At 38.4% G+C, this 20435-nt stretch overlaps 1 protein-coding gene across 1 annotated transcript in view; it reads right to left on the reverse strand.

Moving 5' to 3' along the window:
• Positions 1 to 14954, reverse strand: part of SMYD3 (SET and MYND domain containing 3) — a 954064-nt gene extending 939110 nt beyond the window's left edge. The window contains exon 1 of the mRNA XM_074262568.1: positions 14700 to 14954. Coding sequence (XP_074118669.1) covers positions 14700 to 14863 — 164 coding nt within the window. The 5' untranslated portion in view covers positions 14864 to 14954. The remainder of the gene's footprint in view (positions 1 to 14699) is intronic.
• Positions 14955 to 20435: the final 5481 nt, after the last annotated feature.

The following is a 20435-nucleotide window of genomic DNA, read 5'->3' on the forward strand; positions in this document are numbered from 1 at the left end:
TACAACATAATACAATTGGCCTTAAAGAATCCTGCAAGTTACAGAAAAAAGAAAACTTTTAAGAATAGCCAGATGAGGAAATGTGAGGAAAAAGAAGAAGACAAAGGACAGATTAATGACAATATCAACAGAGGGCATGAGGATTTAAGTGAAGTAGAAGGGCATGGTGATTCTCACTCTCACAAAGCAGTTTCAAATCCACTTATAAAGCAGGTCCTTGACATGCCCCCATCAACCTCACCTTCCGGGATGGAGGAGGAGTGGCAGTGATGCCACCAGAACCTACCCCCCAACAATCAACCCTTCCTATAACTAGATTACAAAAGGCACTACTCAAAACCACAGAAGAAGAGCAGGATACAACTGATTTGAAAATAGAAATATATCCTGTAAATTAGTATGGCAGAACCTAGGCACTGACCCATGCTTAACACTGTATACCAAGACAAGATCAAAATGGGTTCATGACCTAGGCATAAAGAATGAGATTATAAATAAATTAGAAGAACATAGGATAGTTTATCTCTCATGCCTGTGGAAGAGGAAGGAATTTATGACCAAAGAAGAACTAGGGCTCATTACTGATCACAAAATAGAAAATTTTGATTATATCAAATTGAAAAGTTTTTGTACAAACAAAACTAACGCAGACAAGATTAGAAAGGGAAAACATTTTTACAGTCAAAGGTTCTGATAAAAGCCTCATTTCCAAAATATATAGAGAATTGACTCAAATTTATAAGAAATCAAGCCATTCTCCAATTGATTAATGGTCAAAGGATATGAACAGACAATTCTCAGTTAAAGAAATTGAAACTATTTCTAGCCATATGAAAATGTGCTCCAAGCTCCAAGTTATTAATCAGAGAAATGCAAATTAAGACAACTCTGAGATACTACACACTTGTCAGATTGGCTAGAATGACAGGGAAAGATAATGCATAATGTTGGAGGGGATGTGGGAAAATAGGGACACTGATACATTGTTGGTGGAACTGCGAATACATCCAGCCATTCTGGAGAATAATTTGGAACTATGCTCAAAAAATTATCAAACTGGGCATATCCTTTGATCCAGCAGTGCTACTACTGGGCTTATATCCCAAAGATATCTTAAAGAAGGGAAAGGGACCTGTATGTGCAAGAATGTTTATGGCAGCCCTCTTTGTAGTGGCCAGAAATTGGAAACTGAGTGGATGCCCATCAACTGGAGAATGGTTGGATAAATTATGGTATACGAATATTATGTAATATTATTGTTCTGTAAGAAATGACCAGCAGGATGATTTCAGAAAGATCTGGAGAGACTTACATGAACTGATGCTGAGTGAAATGAGCAAGACCAGGAGATCATTATATACTTCAATAACAATACTAAATGATGATGAATTCTGATGGACATAGCCATCTTCAACAATGAGATGAATCAAATCAGCTCCAATAGAGCAGTAATGAACTGAACCAGCTACACCCAGTGAAAGAATTCTTAGAGATGACTATGAACTACTATTTAGAATTCCCAATCCTTTATTCTTGTCTGCCTGCATTTTTTATTTCCTTCACAGGCTAATTGTATACTATTTCAAAGTCCAATTCTTTTTGTACAGCAAAATAACTATATGGACATGTGTACATATATTGTATTTAACTTATACTTTAACATATTTAACACGTATTCGTCAACCGCCATCTGGGTGAAAAGGAGAGGAGAAGGAGGGAAAAAGTTGGAACAAAAGGTTTTGCAATTGTCAATGCTGAAAAAGTGCCCATGCACATATCTTGTAAATATAAAGCTATAATAAAAATTTTAAAAAAGAAATATATCCTGTGATTCAACAGTTTAACTCTTCAGGTCAAGAAAGTAGAAGATACACTCCTTTTGATATAGAAATTCTCAAAGACCTGAAAAAGGCTATGTTAAGATGTTATTACAGAAATTAGCTTATGAAGTCTTAACCCCTAGGGACTGGAAATCTATAGTAAGGACATGCTTAGAACCTGGACAAAACTTATTGTTTTGTCTTTCTGAATATAGTGAGCTCTATAGGATACAAGACCAACAAAATAGTCAAAGTAGAGTTAATAGTCCAACCACCTATGACATCTAACAGTTGTAGGTTCTTATGCAGACATTTCAATACAGATTAATTACCGCATAGCAGCATATGGGCAAATTACTGTTGCTGCTATCAAAGCATGGGTTTTCTCCCCGGTAAACACTACAAAGATGAAGCCTTCACAAAAAATGCACAAGGACCAAATGAACCCTTTGCTGATTTTGTGGGACATTTGCAGATAGCTGTCATACGAACTATTGGTGAAAATGCAGCAATAGAAATTATGATAAAATAACTTGCTAAAGAAAATGCTAATGAGGTTTGTAGAAGAATTATACTAGGGACTAGACAAGGATTTTCCTTTAGAGGAGATCATAAGATGCTGTCCCACAATAGGCACAAATATCTTTCATAGCCAAGCTATGATGCAGACTTGCCAAGATCTGAACATGGGAAGACAGAGACGTCCAGAGAGACCCGTCAATGCTTTCAATGTGGTAAAGTAGGGCATCTGAAAGCTCAAGGTTGGCATAGAGACAGAGTGAGAAAAAAGAGTGGGAGAACAAGACCCAAAACCCCATGTCCAAAATGCAACAGAGGCTTCCATTGGGCATCAGAATGTAGACTGATCCAGGGAAACAAGATGAGAGGCCCAGCCCCAGGGCCCAAAACAAAAAATACTTGGGGCATGATGGCAGCTGATGCTACATCCAGAGAGCCTTTAGAAGTTCAATACCCAGACATGACCAATCAGCCAGGAAGCAACCAGATGGGAGAAAGGGATTACAATTGGGGAGAATAGAGTTGTATGCAGCTGGGACTACTGAAATACCCCTTGGAAAGGTGAAATTGGTTCCTCTCCAACCTATCGATCCCTTGCCTCTAGGCACAGTAGGCTTGACCATCTCACCTCTTGAGAGTACTTACAAAACAGTGTCCATCCATACACTGATGTGGGAAAGTGGGGAGTGTGTAGATAATATCCCAGTCACTAATACAGGTAGACAATGTGTGACTTTTCAACCTGAAGAAGTAGTAGCATCAGGTTTACTGATACAAACACCTAATAAGCAATCTGGTGATTGCCCAGATCTGATGACAAGCAACAAAATCCAGGAATATTCTAGACAGCAGCTGTGACAGGCTGATCAGTCTATGCTCACTATCTATATAAATGGCATACCATTAGAAGGATTAGTAGATACAGGTGCAAATCGTACAATCATTAGAGGTGCCAACTGGCTCAGTCACTGGCCAAAGATCAAGGCAGACACCTACATGTTTGGGGTAGGAGGATCAATAGCAGCAGAAATTAGTGCTGCCTCTATGAGATGGACATTTGAAAGTGAAACAGGAGTTTTTACTACTTTTCTAGTTGAAAAATTTCCCATCAATTTGTGGGGATTTTACAGCAGTTAGAATTACAATTTAGTACTTCGGCATTTTAGGTAGGACTACTGTTGAAGGCCTGCCTGCATTCTCACCTGTTCCTATTCAGTGGAAAACTGATATTCCAGTATGGGTAGAACAGTGGCCCTTAACAAATGATAAAATTCAGGCCTTATTAGACATAGTGCAAGAGCAACTTAAGCAAGGACACTTATAACCTTATCTAAGTCCTTGGAATTCCCCAGTATTTGTTGTAAAAAAGAAATCTGGAAAATGGAGGATGTTGACTGATTTAAGAAAGGTAAATGAACAGATGGAAACTATCAGAACTCTTCAGCTTGGACTTCCATCTCCTACTCAATTGCCTAGAGAATGGTCTCTTTGGGTTATAAACATTAAGGACTGTTTCTATTCTATCCCTCTAAATAAGGAGGATATGAAAAGATTTGCCTTTTCAGTGCCCAGCATTAACTTCGCTGAACCTTATAAAAGATATGAATGGACAGTTTTGCCACAGAGAATAAAAAATAGCACTACTATGTGTCAAATGTATGTTGCTGCTGCTCTTATTCCAGTAAGAAAAGCATTTCCAAAAGTAATGTTATTACATTACATGGATGATATATTGGGATGTGCACCTGAGGAACAAATGTTAGAAGCATGTCTACAAAAGACCATAGAAACACTAAGAAAGTAAAAATTGCACACAGCTCCAGAAAAAATTCAAATATATGCTCCTTTTCAATATTTAGGATATGAAGTATACCCAAAGATGCTTACAGTACAAAAACTTTTCTTAGGAACAAAGAAGCTAAACATCTTAAATGACTTTCATTAATTGATAGGAGATATCCAATGGATGCATCCAATGTTAGGCTTGACTACCTATCAATTGCAACCATTACATGACATTTTAAGGGGAGAACAGTGCTTTAAACTCACCACGCTACCTTACAAAAGAAGCTCAAGAGGCTTTGAGAGAAGTTGAATTGGCTTTATCCAATGTGGTTGAAAGAGTCACTCAAAAACCCTTGGAAATATCAGTTTTTGCTACATAAGAGGCACCCACAGTGTGATAGAGTGGATGAACCTCCCAGCACAACTAGAATAAAGCCTTACTCCTTACCCAGTGCTTGTAGCTAGAATTTTATTAAAGGCCATTAAGCAAGCAGTACAATTATCTGGGATAAGACCTCACAAGATATACATCTTTTATACTAATGAACAAATTAATGTACGCTGTGAAACCATCCCAGAGTGGCAAATTTTATTGGCTACAGCTCCAAATCTTACACACGGGTCTCCATTAAAGATAACCAGACTATTACATAATTGGTGATGGATTCTTGAAGAAAAAGTTTCTAAAGTTCCTCTTAAAAGACCAACTATCTTTACAATGCATCAAAACATAATATTTGCACTGTATATTCTCATGACTTAACTATAAAGAGAGTAGTCAGAACTCCTTTTCAGTCCACTCAGCAAAATGAATTGTGTGCAATCATTCTAGCTCTTACTTATTATCCAGGAGATATAATTATAATATCTGATTCAGCTTATTTAGTAGGTGTGGTAAAAAGAATTGCCACAGTCCAAATAAAATTTGTAGCCTCCAATATATATCAGCTCTCTAAGGAACTTCAAGAGCAAGTGAGAAAGCATCCAGGTAAGATTTATATCTTGCACGTCCACTCTCATAGTGGACTTCCAGGTCCTATTTTTGATGGTAATTCAAAGGCAGATAGCCTTCTAGCCATGTTGGCCAATACTCCTTTATTTTAGGAAGCCCAAGAATCTCGTTTTAAACATCATCAGGCTGCTTGAGCTTTACATTTACAATTTGGATTTACAAGAGAGGAAGCTAGGAGCATAGTAAAAACCTGTACAGCTTGCATTCCTTTCCACACTCCTAAGCTCCCTCAAGGGAAGAACCCTTGTGGTTTGAGACCTAATGAAATTTGGCAAATGGATGTGACCCATTATAAATCTTTTGGTCGTCTGTCTTTCATCCACGTGGTAGTAGATGCCTTTTCAGGATTCACTTTTGCAGTGCCAACGTCAAAAGAGACAGCCCGAGTGGTCACTGAATTCTTTATCCAGGCATATGCAATTATGGGTGTGTCAAAAGTAATAAGAATAGATAATGTACCTACATATACTTCTAAACATTTTGCACACTTTTGTGCACAGTATAAGATTTTACACACCACTGGCATACCCTTTAATCCTCAAGGACAGGTAATAGTAGAGAGGAGAAACAGGCACATTAAGACACTCTTCCAAAAACAAAAGAAAGGGGGAGCCACAAGTAACCCTAGAAAACTTCTAAATCTAGCTCTTTATCTTTCACTGGGTGTAGCTGGTTCTCTTCATTATTGAGCAAATGGAACTGATTTGGTTCATCTCATTGTTGAAGAGAGACAAGTCCATATCAGAATTGATCATCAAATAGTACTGTTGTTGAGGTACGTAATGATCTCCTGGTCCTGCTAATTTCGCTCAGTATCAGTTCATGTAAATTAGAGTCAAGTTTAAAGACCATTTTCACTTTACAATTCTTGGGATGAAATATTCTTTTTTAATAAAGTTACCAAATTGCCTTTTTGTTTTTCTTCTTGAAACATTATCATATCAAAAGGTGAAAATTTTACTTCCAACAATATAATCTTATCTACCTTTAAAAATACCAACATTTCTTTGAGGAAAAAATTATATTTTTTGTAACTGTAAAAGCTTTTCTCCCTTGATAACTGCTGTAAAAACCAATCTGAATTGACTTTTTTAAAACTCATAGATCTAATGATGGACAGAAATAACTACACCCAGAGAAGGAACACTGGGAAGTGAATGTAAATTGTTAGCACTACTGTCTACTACCAGGTTACTTATACCTTCGGAATCTAATACTTAATGTGCAACAAGAAAATGGTATTTACACACATATATTGTATCTAGGTTATATTGTAACATATGTAAAATGTATGGGATTGCCTGTCATCAAGGGAAGGGAGTAGAGGGAGGGGGGGGATAATTTGGAAAAATGAATACAAGGGATAATATTATAAAAAAAATTACTCATGCATATATACTGTGAAAAAAAATTCTAAATAAAATAAATAAATAAAAACCTCATAGATCTTCTCTATCTCTTGTTCTAATTACACATTTCTTCCAGGGATTCCTAAAGCAAGAGTCCAGAAAGACATGAGGTTATTTCTAGTTCAGCACATGTTTCCTCTTGCCTTGGGAACTCTTCAATTAAGCTTGTTTTGTGAATGACTGAAGGTTATTAGGCAGAGCCAAACCTTAGATAGCTTTAGTCTTCATGGGAGTTTAATCCCTAAGTCACTCATGTCCAATATCAGATGAAATGTGCCCAATCTAATTTCTGAAAAAGATTACAAAAGACATTTATCTAAACTAGCAGAAGAGATGAACTTTAAGGGTAAGAAAATAAACTGTCAGTAACAAAAGATTAAATTTTGATTCCTTTCCCTCATGTTTTCTAGCCTTTTGTATATATTGTAATAAATTTAATAAAGTCTATAGTAATTTAAAATAAATAAATAAATCTAGTTCTTTATACTATTAACTTCTTGATTTTTGACAAAGATGCACTGGCTCCGGCAGACAGGTTTTATAACCCACCAGAAGGGCAGTGTCCAGTGCGAGCAGCTCTACTATCTTTAGTTAATCTCCAGGTGATGTGGAGAGACCCAGAAAGTGGTAAATGGAAGGGACCAGATAGGTTAACTGCTTGGGGGAGAGGGTTTGCTTGTATCTCTACAGATGGAGAAGGAATCAGATGGGTGCCAATGAATCATATTTGCCTTGTCTATCAGAGAGAGATGAAGCAGACCCTTGAAATGAAGGAGAAAACCCAAGAAACATCGGGTGGTTCCGTTGCTGACTGTGCCCACCACTGAAAGAGCCTGGCAGTTATGGCGTTTGACTCATGGACATCAAAAATTGTAGGACTTCAAAATCCTCAGGAACCATTGGATTCTCTGAGACATGATAAGATTGTTGTAGGACTTCAAAATCTGCAGGAATCATTGGATTCCCTGACATGTGAAGCAATGGACAATAGATTGGCTTTGGACTATCTCTTGGTAGCAGAAAGAGGCGTATATGTAACTGTTATTTACATATCCTCCTTCTTGGACTTCTGGAAATCTTTTACAACACCATGTTGATTTATATTGTTTGTCATTATCACTACTTGCATGCACAATTCATGTTTATTACACCACATTGAGCCTGCACCAGCTGTGGGGAGAGCCATCACTAATAGCCTCTGCGTTATTGCTATGTGTTTGTGTAATACCTCCCATGCTGATGGGTTTGTGCATACCTGTTTCTCGTAAGACCCTTCAGCCCAGAAACCCACTAGCAATTTCTGATTTGACTTCATCTGCTAGTCTGAATTATCCTGAGAAATGTATGACCTCAGGATGCTAAAGCAGTTCCTGTAAAATGAATTGAAGAAAAGAGGCAATTAGAAATGGGGGAGGGGGATCTGAAGAAACCAATATCCTCAATTGTCCAAAAGAATAGGTAAGCTTCATGAGAACAGGATGTACATCTTAACTATCTTCATATATACACCAAGACCTAACACATTGCTTGGCAAAGAGTAGGTGCTTAATTAATGAAGGCAACTGAATGATCACAAAAACTGTCACAAATCAGAGGAGGAAAATTCTGATTCACACCATATACTAACCACAATGTACTCTCCCACCACCAAAAAAAAAAAAAAAAAAAAAAAATCCTTTATAAAATATTCAATCATCATCTTTGAGCAAGGATGGCCATTCATTTCAGTCCTTGTCAGCCAGTTTAAACAAGGCAAATATGAACATGTAAGTGAAATAATACTGTTATCTAGAAATTCTCTCTTTTTTTCCTTCCAGTCTCATCTCACCAATTGCCAGATGGACAAAGAAATTCACAACAGACTACAAAAGGATAAATCCTCTCTGACATTTTAAAGACTCATTTTTCTTTCAGTCTAGAATTACCTTAATATTCATATAAAAACTCAACACTATAAAGTACTATGAAATCATTTATAAATCCTATAATGAGGATAAAAATTGTTAGAAGCTGAGAGAAAAGGGAGCTCTTAAGGCCTCTATCTATACTCCCCAATTGAGGATATTTGGAGAACCAGATTAAAATATAATTGGGAAATATTTAATAAAATAAATTAAAAATACAATATTTATAATATAATATATAAGGCTAATGTGTGTTATTGTAAATCAATATGAGGCCAGAATTTAGTGGTCCTTTTTTTGAGTTTGACTTTATTAATCTATACATTAATTCAAGAGGTGACATAGGCCATAGATTTTTTTTTAAACTGTCAAAAATTATTTGCAAGATTTCTAGTTAACCTACAAATTCTGCATTGATTCTCTACACTCTTTGATAAACTACATCACCTTCTCCCTCCTTAAGATTCATCATTACCTCCTGTTTTTATGAACTTATTAAAAGGTTAAGGAAGTACATCTTTGATGCTGTAGCAAATACTCTCAGCATGTTACTCCTTAACTCTCTTCCTACCCAAAAAGAAAAACATTCCAAAGACTTAAGAACAAATAAGAGATAAAAAGGAGAGACTTTTTTTTCCCTAAAGTCCACTGTCTGATTCCCATTAGGTCCACTAGTGGCATCCCTTTCTCCTCCACACTCCTCTTTCTCTGTAAGATCAGATGCAACCTGAAACCAGTCTTTGATGAGGAAAAAAGCAGGAGAAGCAGGGGAGCTGGTTTAAGTTTCTCCACTAAGGAAAACAAATATACTATAACAGACATGAAAATAAGCACAAATCCAGATAGCCCAGGCAGAGCCAAAATAAATTCAGGCAAATCTAATGAAAATGGGTCAGTGGATCTAAGATAAGGCTAGATGAATATATTCTTCCTTTTTATTTTGACCTCAGTTTGAAGAGAGGGTTTATGGGGAAATTAAATGTTACAGATAAATATCTTGTGTTCTATAACTCTATTAAGATGTAAAACAGGAAGGACTAAAAGTAAAAAAACTCGAGATTTTTTTTAAGTATTAGAGATTTTGAAGACTACTTTGATAATTTTGGGTCCAGTCTGTTTTTAAAAGTTTTTGTTATGAATTATATCTACCCATTAGAATATAAGCAATTATACTTAACCCCAATTGTCTAAAAAAAAAAAAAAAAAAAGAATATAAACAATTTGCCAAGCTAGGATTGCCTTCCCCACCCCCATCTTTATACTCTGAGCAGCCAGAATAGTACATAGTAGGCATTTGATAAATCTTTAGTGAGTGTTCAACATTTTATCTCCCTACCATCCGTATCCTTTCCAAAATAGGTCTCAAAATATCATACCACATTCTACTTCCTCTTCTCCCTAGAAAGTCTTTGATAACTAACCCAATATGAAGGTTTTTTTCTTGCACTTGGTATTCTCTGTCCCTAGCATAGCAACAACAATAACAATAAAATGATGATAACGATAATAACAGCTAGCATTTATGTAGTTTTTTATGGTTTGTAAGACACTTATATGGGATCTCATTTCATCTTCATCACACCTGGAAGCAGGTGCTATTACATGCCTATTTTGTGAATAAGGAAATAGGGGTTAAGTGACTTGCTTGAGGTCCCACAGCTAGTAAATGTCTGAAGCAAGATTTTAATAGAAAGAATCTAAATTAGAGTCTTCCCTATCCTAACTAGCTTCCAATTTACATTACCTTAACTCTACACTTTTCAAGTTTTATTTTCCATATCTTATAATTGTCACAAGTACACTGTGAATTGCTTGAAGGCATAAACATAATTTTTTTTCACCGTCTTGCTAGCCTTATTATTTATTAGTAGTTTACTCAGGAGGAAAAAAAGCAATTCCTATTCACATACAGACGCACAAGAGCTTTCCTACTGACCAGACCACGATCAGGTAATGTATTGTTACTTCTCTTTTACAGATAAGGAAACTGAATTTCAGAAGCTAAACCAATTAGCCCTGATATTATAAATAGTAAGGGACTTTAACCCAGTCAGGTCTTCTGATCCTAAATAAATAATTTCCACACCTCCAATTTTTCCAAAATTCTCCTTTAATACTTTTTTTCCAATGAATCCCTTCAATTAATAACAATTTTACAACGATCATTACTGGAGTCTAGGTACACAAATAGATGCCATAAAATCAAATACTTACTACATATAACACCATTATAGGGAGGAACCCTGACACTTTAATAGTATACTCAAAAGGAATCACATCAAAAACTGAAGAGGTCTGCCATGGACTTCTTAGAGAAGCCAAACAATTCAGATTATTTAAGTGCTGATCTCTGATAATCTAGCTACTAATTCATCATCATTTATTAATTCCAGGAGACGTTTGTTACAACTCTAAATAATTTGGCAGGTTGGTTTTTATCTGCAAGCTGATACCTATATTCTACAAAGAAAAATAGAGAATTTTCAGATGCAAGTTTTTCATTCTGGACATGTAAATTTTGGGATAAAACATTGAGGATGTAACAAGGAGAGAACTCCAAATATCACTTCCAGGGCTATAATTCACTCAAAAGACAATATAAGTATCCTAACTGCAGCAGCTTCCATTCCCATTCCCTAGCTTCTTCCTTCTCCAATTCACCTTCCAAATAACTTCCAACAGCTGTTCCTAAAAGACAGCTCTGACCATATCATTCCCCTTCCCCTCAACAACAACAACAACAAAACTTTTTAACAGCCTTTAAGGGAAAAAGAATTAATTCTTACCTTGAAAATTAAGGTCCTCCATAATCTGGCTCCTACCTATATTCTCAGTCTTATTTGTTTGTTTATTTATTTTTGCTGAGGCAAACAGGGTTAAATGACTTGCCCAGGGTCACCCAACTCGGGAGTGTTATGTGTCTGAGGCCACATTTGAACTCAGGTCCTCCTGAATTCAGGGCTGGTGCTCTATCTACTGCACCACCTAGCTGCCTTACTTCTCAGTCTTATTTCACTTTTAAGCAATCTAGCTTTCTAGCTGCTCCTTGTATAGATACTTAGTCTCTAAAAGTATCAGTGCCTTTTTCATCATCTGTTTTTTCAAATGTACCACCTTAACTTAACCTCTACCTCCTAAAATCTCCCCTCCCCTTACTTCAAGAGGGTTAAGGTAACCTTCTTAACAAAAGGTCTATCTTGATACTCCAACTTCCCAGCATTCTCTCCTTTCTTGCAATTATTTTATATATACATACTTTGTACTTACTGATATATATGTATTATATTTCTTCCCCCTCACAGAATGAAAGTGCCTGAAGAAGTGTTTCTTTTTTTTTTCCTTTGTATCCTCAAGGCTTTGCACAGTTTTAAAATATATATTTAATTAAATATCCAGGGCTGGAAGTCTTGCTGTCCATCTAAATCAAAGAGTAAAAAGCAAGCAATTTGTTTTCCAACAGAAACACAAGCTTGCCCAACTTATTTATCTCCATCTCAAGAAAACAACCGATTACCACTGCTTGACACTTCAAAATTTAAACTATAAATCAATTATGAGGCAAAGCAAGTATTTGGAAGGGAATATCCCCCACCTCTTTACAGTTAGAAACACAAATTGTCACATAATTTTCACATATACACACATATCCCTTTTCCAAGCTAACATTGTATGCCTCTGTCTCCCTAGAGAGGCAAAAAGGACCAAAAAGGCAAGGCATCTCAGAAGTCACTTAGGCCCATTTTACTTGCACAAAAACTAAAACTTGCAAATGACATAAGCTGCTCAAGGTCATAAAGATAGTGAGTGATTGGGATTCAAAGCAACATCCTCTTCTTCCACAGTGAGAGCTCTGCATCAGTACACATGCTGCCTCCTCTAAGTATATAAATATTTTTCAATCAATCAATAAACATGCCAGGTATTGTTCTAGTCTCTGCAGATACAAATATAAAAGTCAGTTATTATCCTCAAGGAGTTTACATTGGGGGAGAGGGAAGGAGCATATAACATGCTATTAGATTAGCATCTATTGCTCTGATGCTATACACCTATACAAATGAAATGAAATCTATACAAAATGAAAATATATATATATGTTCTCGCTTGAGGTGAGGAATAATTAAGAAACTCAAGAAAAGTCTCTTAGAAGAAATGATACTTAACTATATCTAGAAGGCAACTTAGAGGTCCCTATAGACTGAGTGAAGAAAGAGCAATCCTAACTGCAAATAGTCTGAGTAAAGTCAGTGTGACATGAAATGGAATGTCAAACTAGGAACAACCAGTAGGTCACTTTTGATGGAGCCCTAGTGGTCATGAGAGAGGATAATAAGTAATTAGTCTGGAATAGGCTGGAGCTGGAGCAGCAGAACTAATGGAGTATCCAGTATACCCAGGAGGATCTAAATTCAAATCTATCCTTGGTCACATTCTGAGTGACTATGGGTAAATTACTTAATTCAAGCAACTCTCCAAGGTATATGTTACAAATAAGTATTCACCTGGCAGAAGAAAGAGGCTGCATATTGGGATTTCCTTGCACCTATGGAAGTCCAAGCCAAAAATAAATAAATAAAGCAAAAGCAACAACTCTACATCTGAAATTGAGAGGCAGTAGAAAAGACAACAAATTTAGAGTTGGAGAACTTTAGTTCAAATCCAATGTTGGCCATTTATTAGTTGTATAATTTTAAGCAAATCACAATCTCTGTGGACCTCAGTTTCCTCATCTGTAAAATGACCTCTAAGGTCCCTTCCAACACTCTATGATCTTATGATCTAAAGAATTCCTATACACATACTTGGATTGGACTTGTGTTTTCATTGGTATGAGCAATTTCCCTCTACTGTGCAGATGGCATCTTCTCTGCAACTTTTAGCTGGAGGCTATAGATTAGATTAGAGAACTCCAAATATCACCTCCAGGGTTATAATTCACTCAAAAGACAATATAAGTATCTTAACTGCAGTAGCTTCCAATCCCATTCCCTAGCTTCTTCCTTCTCTAATTCATCTTCCAAATAACTTCCAACAGCTGTTCCTAAAAGACAGTTCTGACCCTATCATTCCCCTTCCCCTCAATAACAACAACAAAGATTAAAGAATAGATTAAAGACAGGCCTTTAGGCTCACTTTTTACTAATTGCGTGACCTTAGGTAAGTCACTTTACACAAATACTTCAACAAATTAACCTTTAATTTTAAAGTTACCAAGAATTTCATCTTTCATGAGTCTCACAGGCAGAAGTAAGACTTAAATCTAGATTCTTCTGACACAAAGACCAGCTCTCTATCCGCTATCCAAGGTTCTTATACGTATGTCTTTGCATGTAAGTATACACAGACATATAAACCAATAGAGTATATATTATGCAAGTTTTAAGCTTTAAGAGACTAAACCTGCACCAAGACTTTTGGGACACGTTGGATATATTGTGTATAAATTTATATGATAGTTAACATTATCCTAGTGCTTACTATGTATGTGCCTGGGACTGTGCTACAATAATTATCTCACTGGATGCTCACCACAACTTTGGGAGGTAGACGCTATTTTTATCTCCATTTATAAATAAGGGGACTGAGGCAGGCAGTTGTGTTGGATGCTGAATTTTAACTCAGGTGTACGTACACACATACACACACACACACGTGTACACACCTGCAAAAGCACTACTAAATGCACTTCCTTTCAGACTTTCTGACTCCCCAAGCCTACTAGCCCAAATCACAAAGCCTCTCCCGAAGCTCTCCCCCAATCCGCAGCGCTCGCTCCTCCTCCTGGGTGGCTCCCTTTGCCTAATTCCCACCCCTGTCAGTTTCCAGCCTCAGCCGTCCCGGCTCCTTCCCCAGGTGGAACCCATCTCTCCAACTCCACCTGGCCGTCTTCAGGCACCTCCTTCTTACCCTACCCCCACGGGGGAACAAGGACCTTGGCAGACGGGGGACAGGGTAGACGGGCCGGAGCTGGAGGGGGGTGTTCCCAAGTACGCATGTCCCTACATGGCAACCCTTTAAACACGTGGGTTAGCGCCCGGGTTCGGCACCTGAAAGGGGGTCCCACCTGCAGCCTCAAGTCCCCCTCTTCCGCAGTCCTTTAAATGGAGAAGGGCAGACTCCTTCCCGCCTCCCACCTGCAGGACCTTCGGCGCCTCCTAGTCTCCGTCCTTGTGCCCGCCCAAGTCCGCTACACTCTCTCCACGGCATCCCTGGGCACCTGTACACAGGTGAGCCGAAGCTTGCCCCGTACCTGCACAGGCAGCGCTCGCACACGACACCTCGGCTCCCTTTGCACACTGTGTAAGCCAGGGGCTCCGACCTGAAGAGCAGCTCCCCGGGCCGCAGTGGGGCCGCAGCCCGGAGCCCGTTCCCCCTGCTCGGACTCCTGAATTTCTCCAGCTTGGACCTCTCCATCTTCTCCCCACGTTAAGGAGCGCCACACTCAGCTAGGATCCCATCCCCACCAGCTGAGGACTCCCGGGCTTCCAGGATACTTGCGCCTGCGCTTTACATTCGCGCGAAACCAAGGTAGGCGGGACAAGTTTCCAGTACTTAACGGGTCCACTGAGCATGCCCCGAGGAGAGTGCTTGAGAGTTGTAGTGCAAGTAGCGCTCGGTCCTGCTGCCTGGCTGTCTAGTCTGGGGAATTGCTTCTTCAAGTTTGTCAGTTACCTGCTGGAGGATCATCCCGCAGAGGAAGCATAACCCAGCAAGAACAGAGTGTCTGAAACGATGCAGATTTCAGAGGTTGCAAAGACACAAACAGATAGGAAATGCTACTACTAATAATAATGCTGGCATTCTCTAGCACTAGGTTTGTAAAACGTTTTACAAATATTATCTCATTTATTCTCACCACAATCCTATAAGGTAGTTGTTAATATCCTTATATTACAGGTGAGGAAACTGACTCGGAGGTTAAGTGACTAGCCCAGGATCACTACAGGTAAGAGGCTGCATTTGAACTCGGGTTTTCCCGACTTCAGGTCTGGGACTCTGTAGTGAGCTGTCGTCTCCAGAAGCTGCTGGATCGCTCTCTGGGAAGAGATCTGCTGTGTCTACTCAAATCTCTCAGACAGATTCTTCTTCCTGTAACGAACCGTTGTCTCCAGGCAGTTGCTGTTAACTCTTGTCCTTAGAAGTGACTTCCCTTCCTGCAGAGAGCCCCGTCAGGCCTGATGTAATGCAAAGAGTCTTCTTCTTTCTCTGAGAGTCCTCTCTTTTATTCTCCCAGAGAATGGGCGTGGGATAATGCAAGGGCTTCTGGGAAGAACCACCCCAGCCAATGAGCTTGCCCCCTCTATCAAGTCAACCTGAGTTCTCACCTTGTAATTGTCCAACCTGAATTCTCACCTTGTCACTATCCAGACAACCCGAGTTCTCACTTAGTAATCCTAACATCTCCCCCTTTCTTTTGATTTAGAACATAGGACAGTCATGACCTTGAAACATAAATCCATCAATATGGGAAGTATTACAGATAATTACATAAATGACCTTGAAACATAAATCCATCAATATGGGAAGTATTACAGATAATTACATAAATTACATAAGCATATAGTAACATAGTAACATAACACATGCTAGAAGTATATAACATAATCATAAATTGAAAATTTATAAATGTCCATAAGTCCATTGTCCATTAGTCTCATCTTGTGTGAGGAAGTCCAATGATTCCTGCTAGTTTTTAAAGTTCTTTAACAGTCTTCTTATTATCCATGCTCTTTCAGTGTCAGATGTTTCTTAGATCTTCTCCTTTATTTTGAGGTCTTTCTCTTTTTCTGTCTCTCTCTGGTGGACAAGGCGAATATGACTCGTTGGCACCTATCTGATTCCTTCTCCTGCTGAAGAAATACAAGCAAACCCTCTCTCCCAGGCAGCCAGCCTATCTAATTTCCTTCTATTTACCACTTTTTAAATCTCTTCTCATCATCTGGCAATTACATTGGAGTTGTTTGCACTGAACACAGCCCTGTTGGTTTAAAAGGCCTGTATTCTCCCCAAGTGTAATCCATTTTTGCAATCTGATTGCCTTTTGACTCACTTATCAGATAATCCCTTTCTGCCATGTGATTGCTTTTCTGCTGGTTGATTACATCAGAGTCCTGGCCTTCTAAAGGTTCTTTGGATGTAACATCAGCTGCCATCATGCCCCAAGTCTTTTTTGCCTGGGGCCCTGGACCTGGACCCCTCATCCCATTTCCCTGAATTATTCTACACTCTGATGCCCAATGGAGTCCTCTGTTGCATTTTGGACATGGGGTTTTAGGTCTTCTTTCACCCTGTCTTCTCACTGTATCTCCATACCTACACTGAGCTCTTAGATGTCCAATTTTTCCACATTGAAAACATTGCCGAGTTTCTCTAGAAGGCCCTTGCCAGGAGGGACCCTGTCTTTCCACATTCATCATTGTCCGGGTGTAAAAAGCATTTGTTCCCACTGTAGCACAGTGTCTTATGATCTCCTCTAAAGGAGCATCTTTGTCTAATCCCCATATAATTCTTTTGCAAATCTCATTGGCATTTTCCTTAGCCAGATGTCTGGTCATTATTTCTGTAGCTGAATTTTCTCCAATAGTTCTTTTGACAGCAGTTTGCAAACGTCCCACAAAATCTGCAAAAGGTTCATTGGGACCTTGCTGTATTTTAGTGAAAGCCTCTCCCCGATCTTTCTGTCCAGGGAGGACACCCCAAGCTTTTATCGCAGCCTTAGCAATTTGTTCATATATCGTCATGGTATAATTAATCTGTTCCGAATTCTCTCCATACTGACCTTCACCAGCTAAGTGCTCAAAAGTGAATTGTGTGTTAACTCCTATTTCCAAATTGCATCTGACTTGAATTTTACATAATTCATGAAATTCCGCAAGCCATAGCAAATTTTCTCCAGGTTGCAGGCATGTCCTTGATATGGATTTCCAATCATTCGGGGTTAGAACTTCATAAGACAAACCATCTAATAACATTTTAACATAAGCTGATGTAGCCCCATAAAGGGTACAACCTTTTTTCAAATCCTTAATTTTATTTAAATCTAAAGGTGCATATCTTCTCCTTTTTTTACCTAGAGAGTCAATATTTTCAATCACAGGATATGCATGTATAAAATCACTTATATCCTGTCCTTCTCTCTTAGCTTTAACCAGTGCTTTTTCTAATCTTGTCATAGGCTTAGGCTGCTTCACAGGCAATTCTGTTTGTGTTTCTGCCTCTTCCCCTCTTTCTTCCTCCATCTCTGAAGTTGGGGTTGATGTGGGCCTGTCAATAATCTGTTCTCTAGGCAGGGTTGAAGCTTCTTCAAGAGAATCATACCATAATTCCTCATTTAAATCCTCTTGCTCTAGGGAAAGATCTTGATCTTTCCTTTTTTCCTCACACTTCCTCCTCTGTTCATTTTTAGAACTTTTCCTTCTCCTACAACTTGCTTGATAGTTTAAGGCTAATTGAACTATGTTGTAGATATAAAATACTTCTACAGAAATTGAACGAGGCCCATTTTTTGCTTGAAATTCTTTCATTTCATATCCCACTAGCTTCCATTTATCTACATCTATCTTTTCTTCCTCTAAGAACCAAGGGGATGTGTGTCTTAATGCAGCCAAGAGTTTAGCAATCTGTACCCAGGTTACAAGTAAACTCTGCTCCTCAATTATGTTGATTATACTCTCTATAGTACCACTCCTGAATGGGGGTGGGGCTGAGGTTGCTTCTGGGGCTGGGGATGAGTCGGCTGAGGTCCAGGGATTGAATATAGCTAACATCTGCCCCATTTCAGCTATTAAGAGATTCCTGGTTTAGCCCTTAACAAGTTAAGTTCCTTATTTATCTATTAGCACGCTCACTTAATCTTTAACAAAGTTTCCTCGTTACTCACGGTTCTGGGTCAGAGAGACTGAGATCTAGATCGGAAGCTTTTCCACTGGAATCAGGACTGTGTCTGTCCCTGTTCAGGCGCCAAAATGCGAAGGTCTGGTCTAGCTCTTCTTGTCAGGATAAGCAAAAGTCCTTGCCCCACGTTGGGCGCCAATTGTATCGAGCTGTCGTCTCCAGAAGCTGCCGGATCGCTCTCTGGGAAGAGATCTGCTGTGTCTACTCAAATCTTTCCGACAGATTCTTCTTCCTGTAGTGAACCGTTGTCTCCAGGCAGTTGCTGTTAACTCTTGTCCAAAGAAGTGACTTCCCTTCCTGCAGAGAGCCCCGTCAAGCCTGATGCAATTCAGAGTCTTCTTCTTTCTCTGAGAGTCCTCTCTTTTATTCTCCCAGAGAATGGGCGTGGGATAATGCAAGGGCTTCTGGGAAGAACCACCCCAGCCAATGAGCTTGCCCCCTCTATCAAGTCAACCTGAGTTCTCACCTTGTAATTGTCCAGAAAACCTGAATTCTCACTTAGTAATCCTAACAGGACTCTATCCGTTATTTCCCTTAGCAGCCTTAGAGAAAATTACCGGAATGACAATTCCCATTGAGAAGTAGAGTTGTAGCCAAATTGGCAAAATAACAGGATTCAAAGGAGAAGCTAGGTGATGCAATAGATCAGAGCCCCAGGCCTGGAATCTGGGAAATCTGAGTTCAAATTCCACCTCAGACACTTATTATCTGTTTTTAAGGTATTTAAATCCCTTTTTGCCTCAATTTCTCATCTGTAAAATAGGGGACACTCTGGAGAAGAAAAGGGCAAACTTCTTTGTCTTACAGAGTCAAAAGGGACAACAAGAAGAGAGGAGAGGAAGTATATAGTAAGCAGACCATCATAAAGAGCTTTTTATTTTTAGAAGACTTTTAGATGTCTCTACTCTGAAACCATCTACATCCCAAAGCAGCTACAACAGAATGAGAGGTATTTACAGGTGTATGCTGAAATTTAAGACAATTATTAAATTTTCATTGTGAACATTTATATCTCAGAAACGACCTCAAACCAGGACTTATTGATCTATTGTTTTGTTGATTGTCTCAACTTAAAAGCGCTGGTGAAGAAAATGTTTAAAATGACAAACTTAGAAGTGTATCCTTTTGTACATTTTATTGGAAGACTTGGTTGTAAAACATTTATGGGTACATGCCTGAAGCTATATTTTCTTTCTTATAGTATTTCTCACAATTCTTTGTAGTAAGTACCTGCAATAAATGAAATTAATTGAAATGGAAGTATATGGTACATTTTTTTGTGCAGTGAAAACTTGGTAAAGTGCCACATACATACATACATACATTTCTAAGACTCAACAATCCATCTCTTGCTTTTGGTATTCAAAGGCTGTCAGAAGCACCCAAAATGTACTCCTACTTTATTAAACGATTAGAATTATAATTAGAATTTCTGCAAAGTTTAGCTAAGGTGCCACTTCCTATAAGATACTTTATTTTTGTGTATGAGGCAATTGGGGTTAAATAATTTGCCCAGGGTCACACAGGTAGTAAGTGTTAAGTGTCTGAAGTCAAATTTGAACTCAGGTTCTCTTGACTTCAGAGACAGTGCTGTATCCACTGTACCATGTCTCTGTCCCCTACTTTGAAATTATCATGAAGGTTCTACCCCTCCCCACATTTTGTATTCACTCAGTAAATATTGCCAAATGATCTTAATAATCATTAGAATCACAAAAATTTTGATATATTTCATTTCAGAAGGAGTTATTTGTTACTTACTAATCATATGCAAGGAACTGTGCTAATATAAAATGAAAATTGGATTCACTGGGAAGTCCTCAGCCCTGCAAGACTGAGCATAACCCTCCCCTTTTCCCAGAACTCTTGCTAGGTAACAGTTAGAGTTGTTATCTACATTACTGCCCCCTCATTCCTCACTTCTAATTAGGAAATATAGAGAATACCTCATTTCACTAATCCTAACTGTATATTCTCCTATGGACGTTGATGCCTAGGTAGCAGTTAGGTTAAAAAAAAAAATGGGTATCAGGAACACCTAACTTCAGATCTGACTTCAAATACTTATTAGCTATATAACCCTGAACAAATC

This window comes from Sminthopsis crassicaudata, chromosome 4, assembly GCF_048593235.1.
Source record: "Sminthopsis crassicaudata isolate SCR6 chromosome 4, ASM4859323v1, whole genome shotgun sequence".
In the NCBI taxonomy this organism is placed as follows: domain Eukaryota; kingdom Metazoa; phylum Chordata; class Mammalia; order Dasyuromorphia; family Dasyuridae; genus Sminthopsis; species Sminthopsis crassicaudata.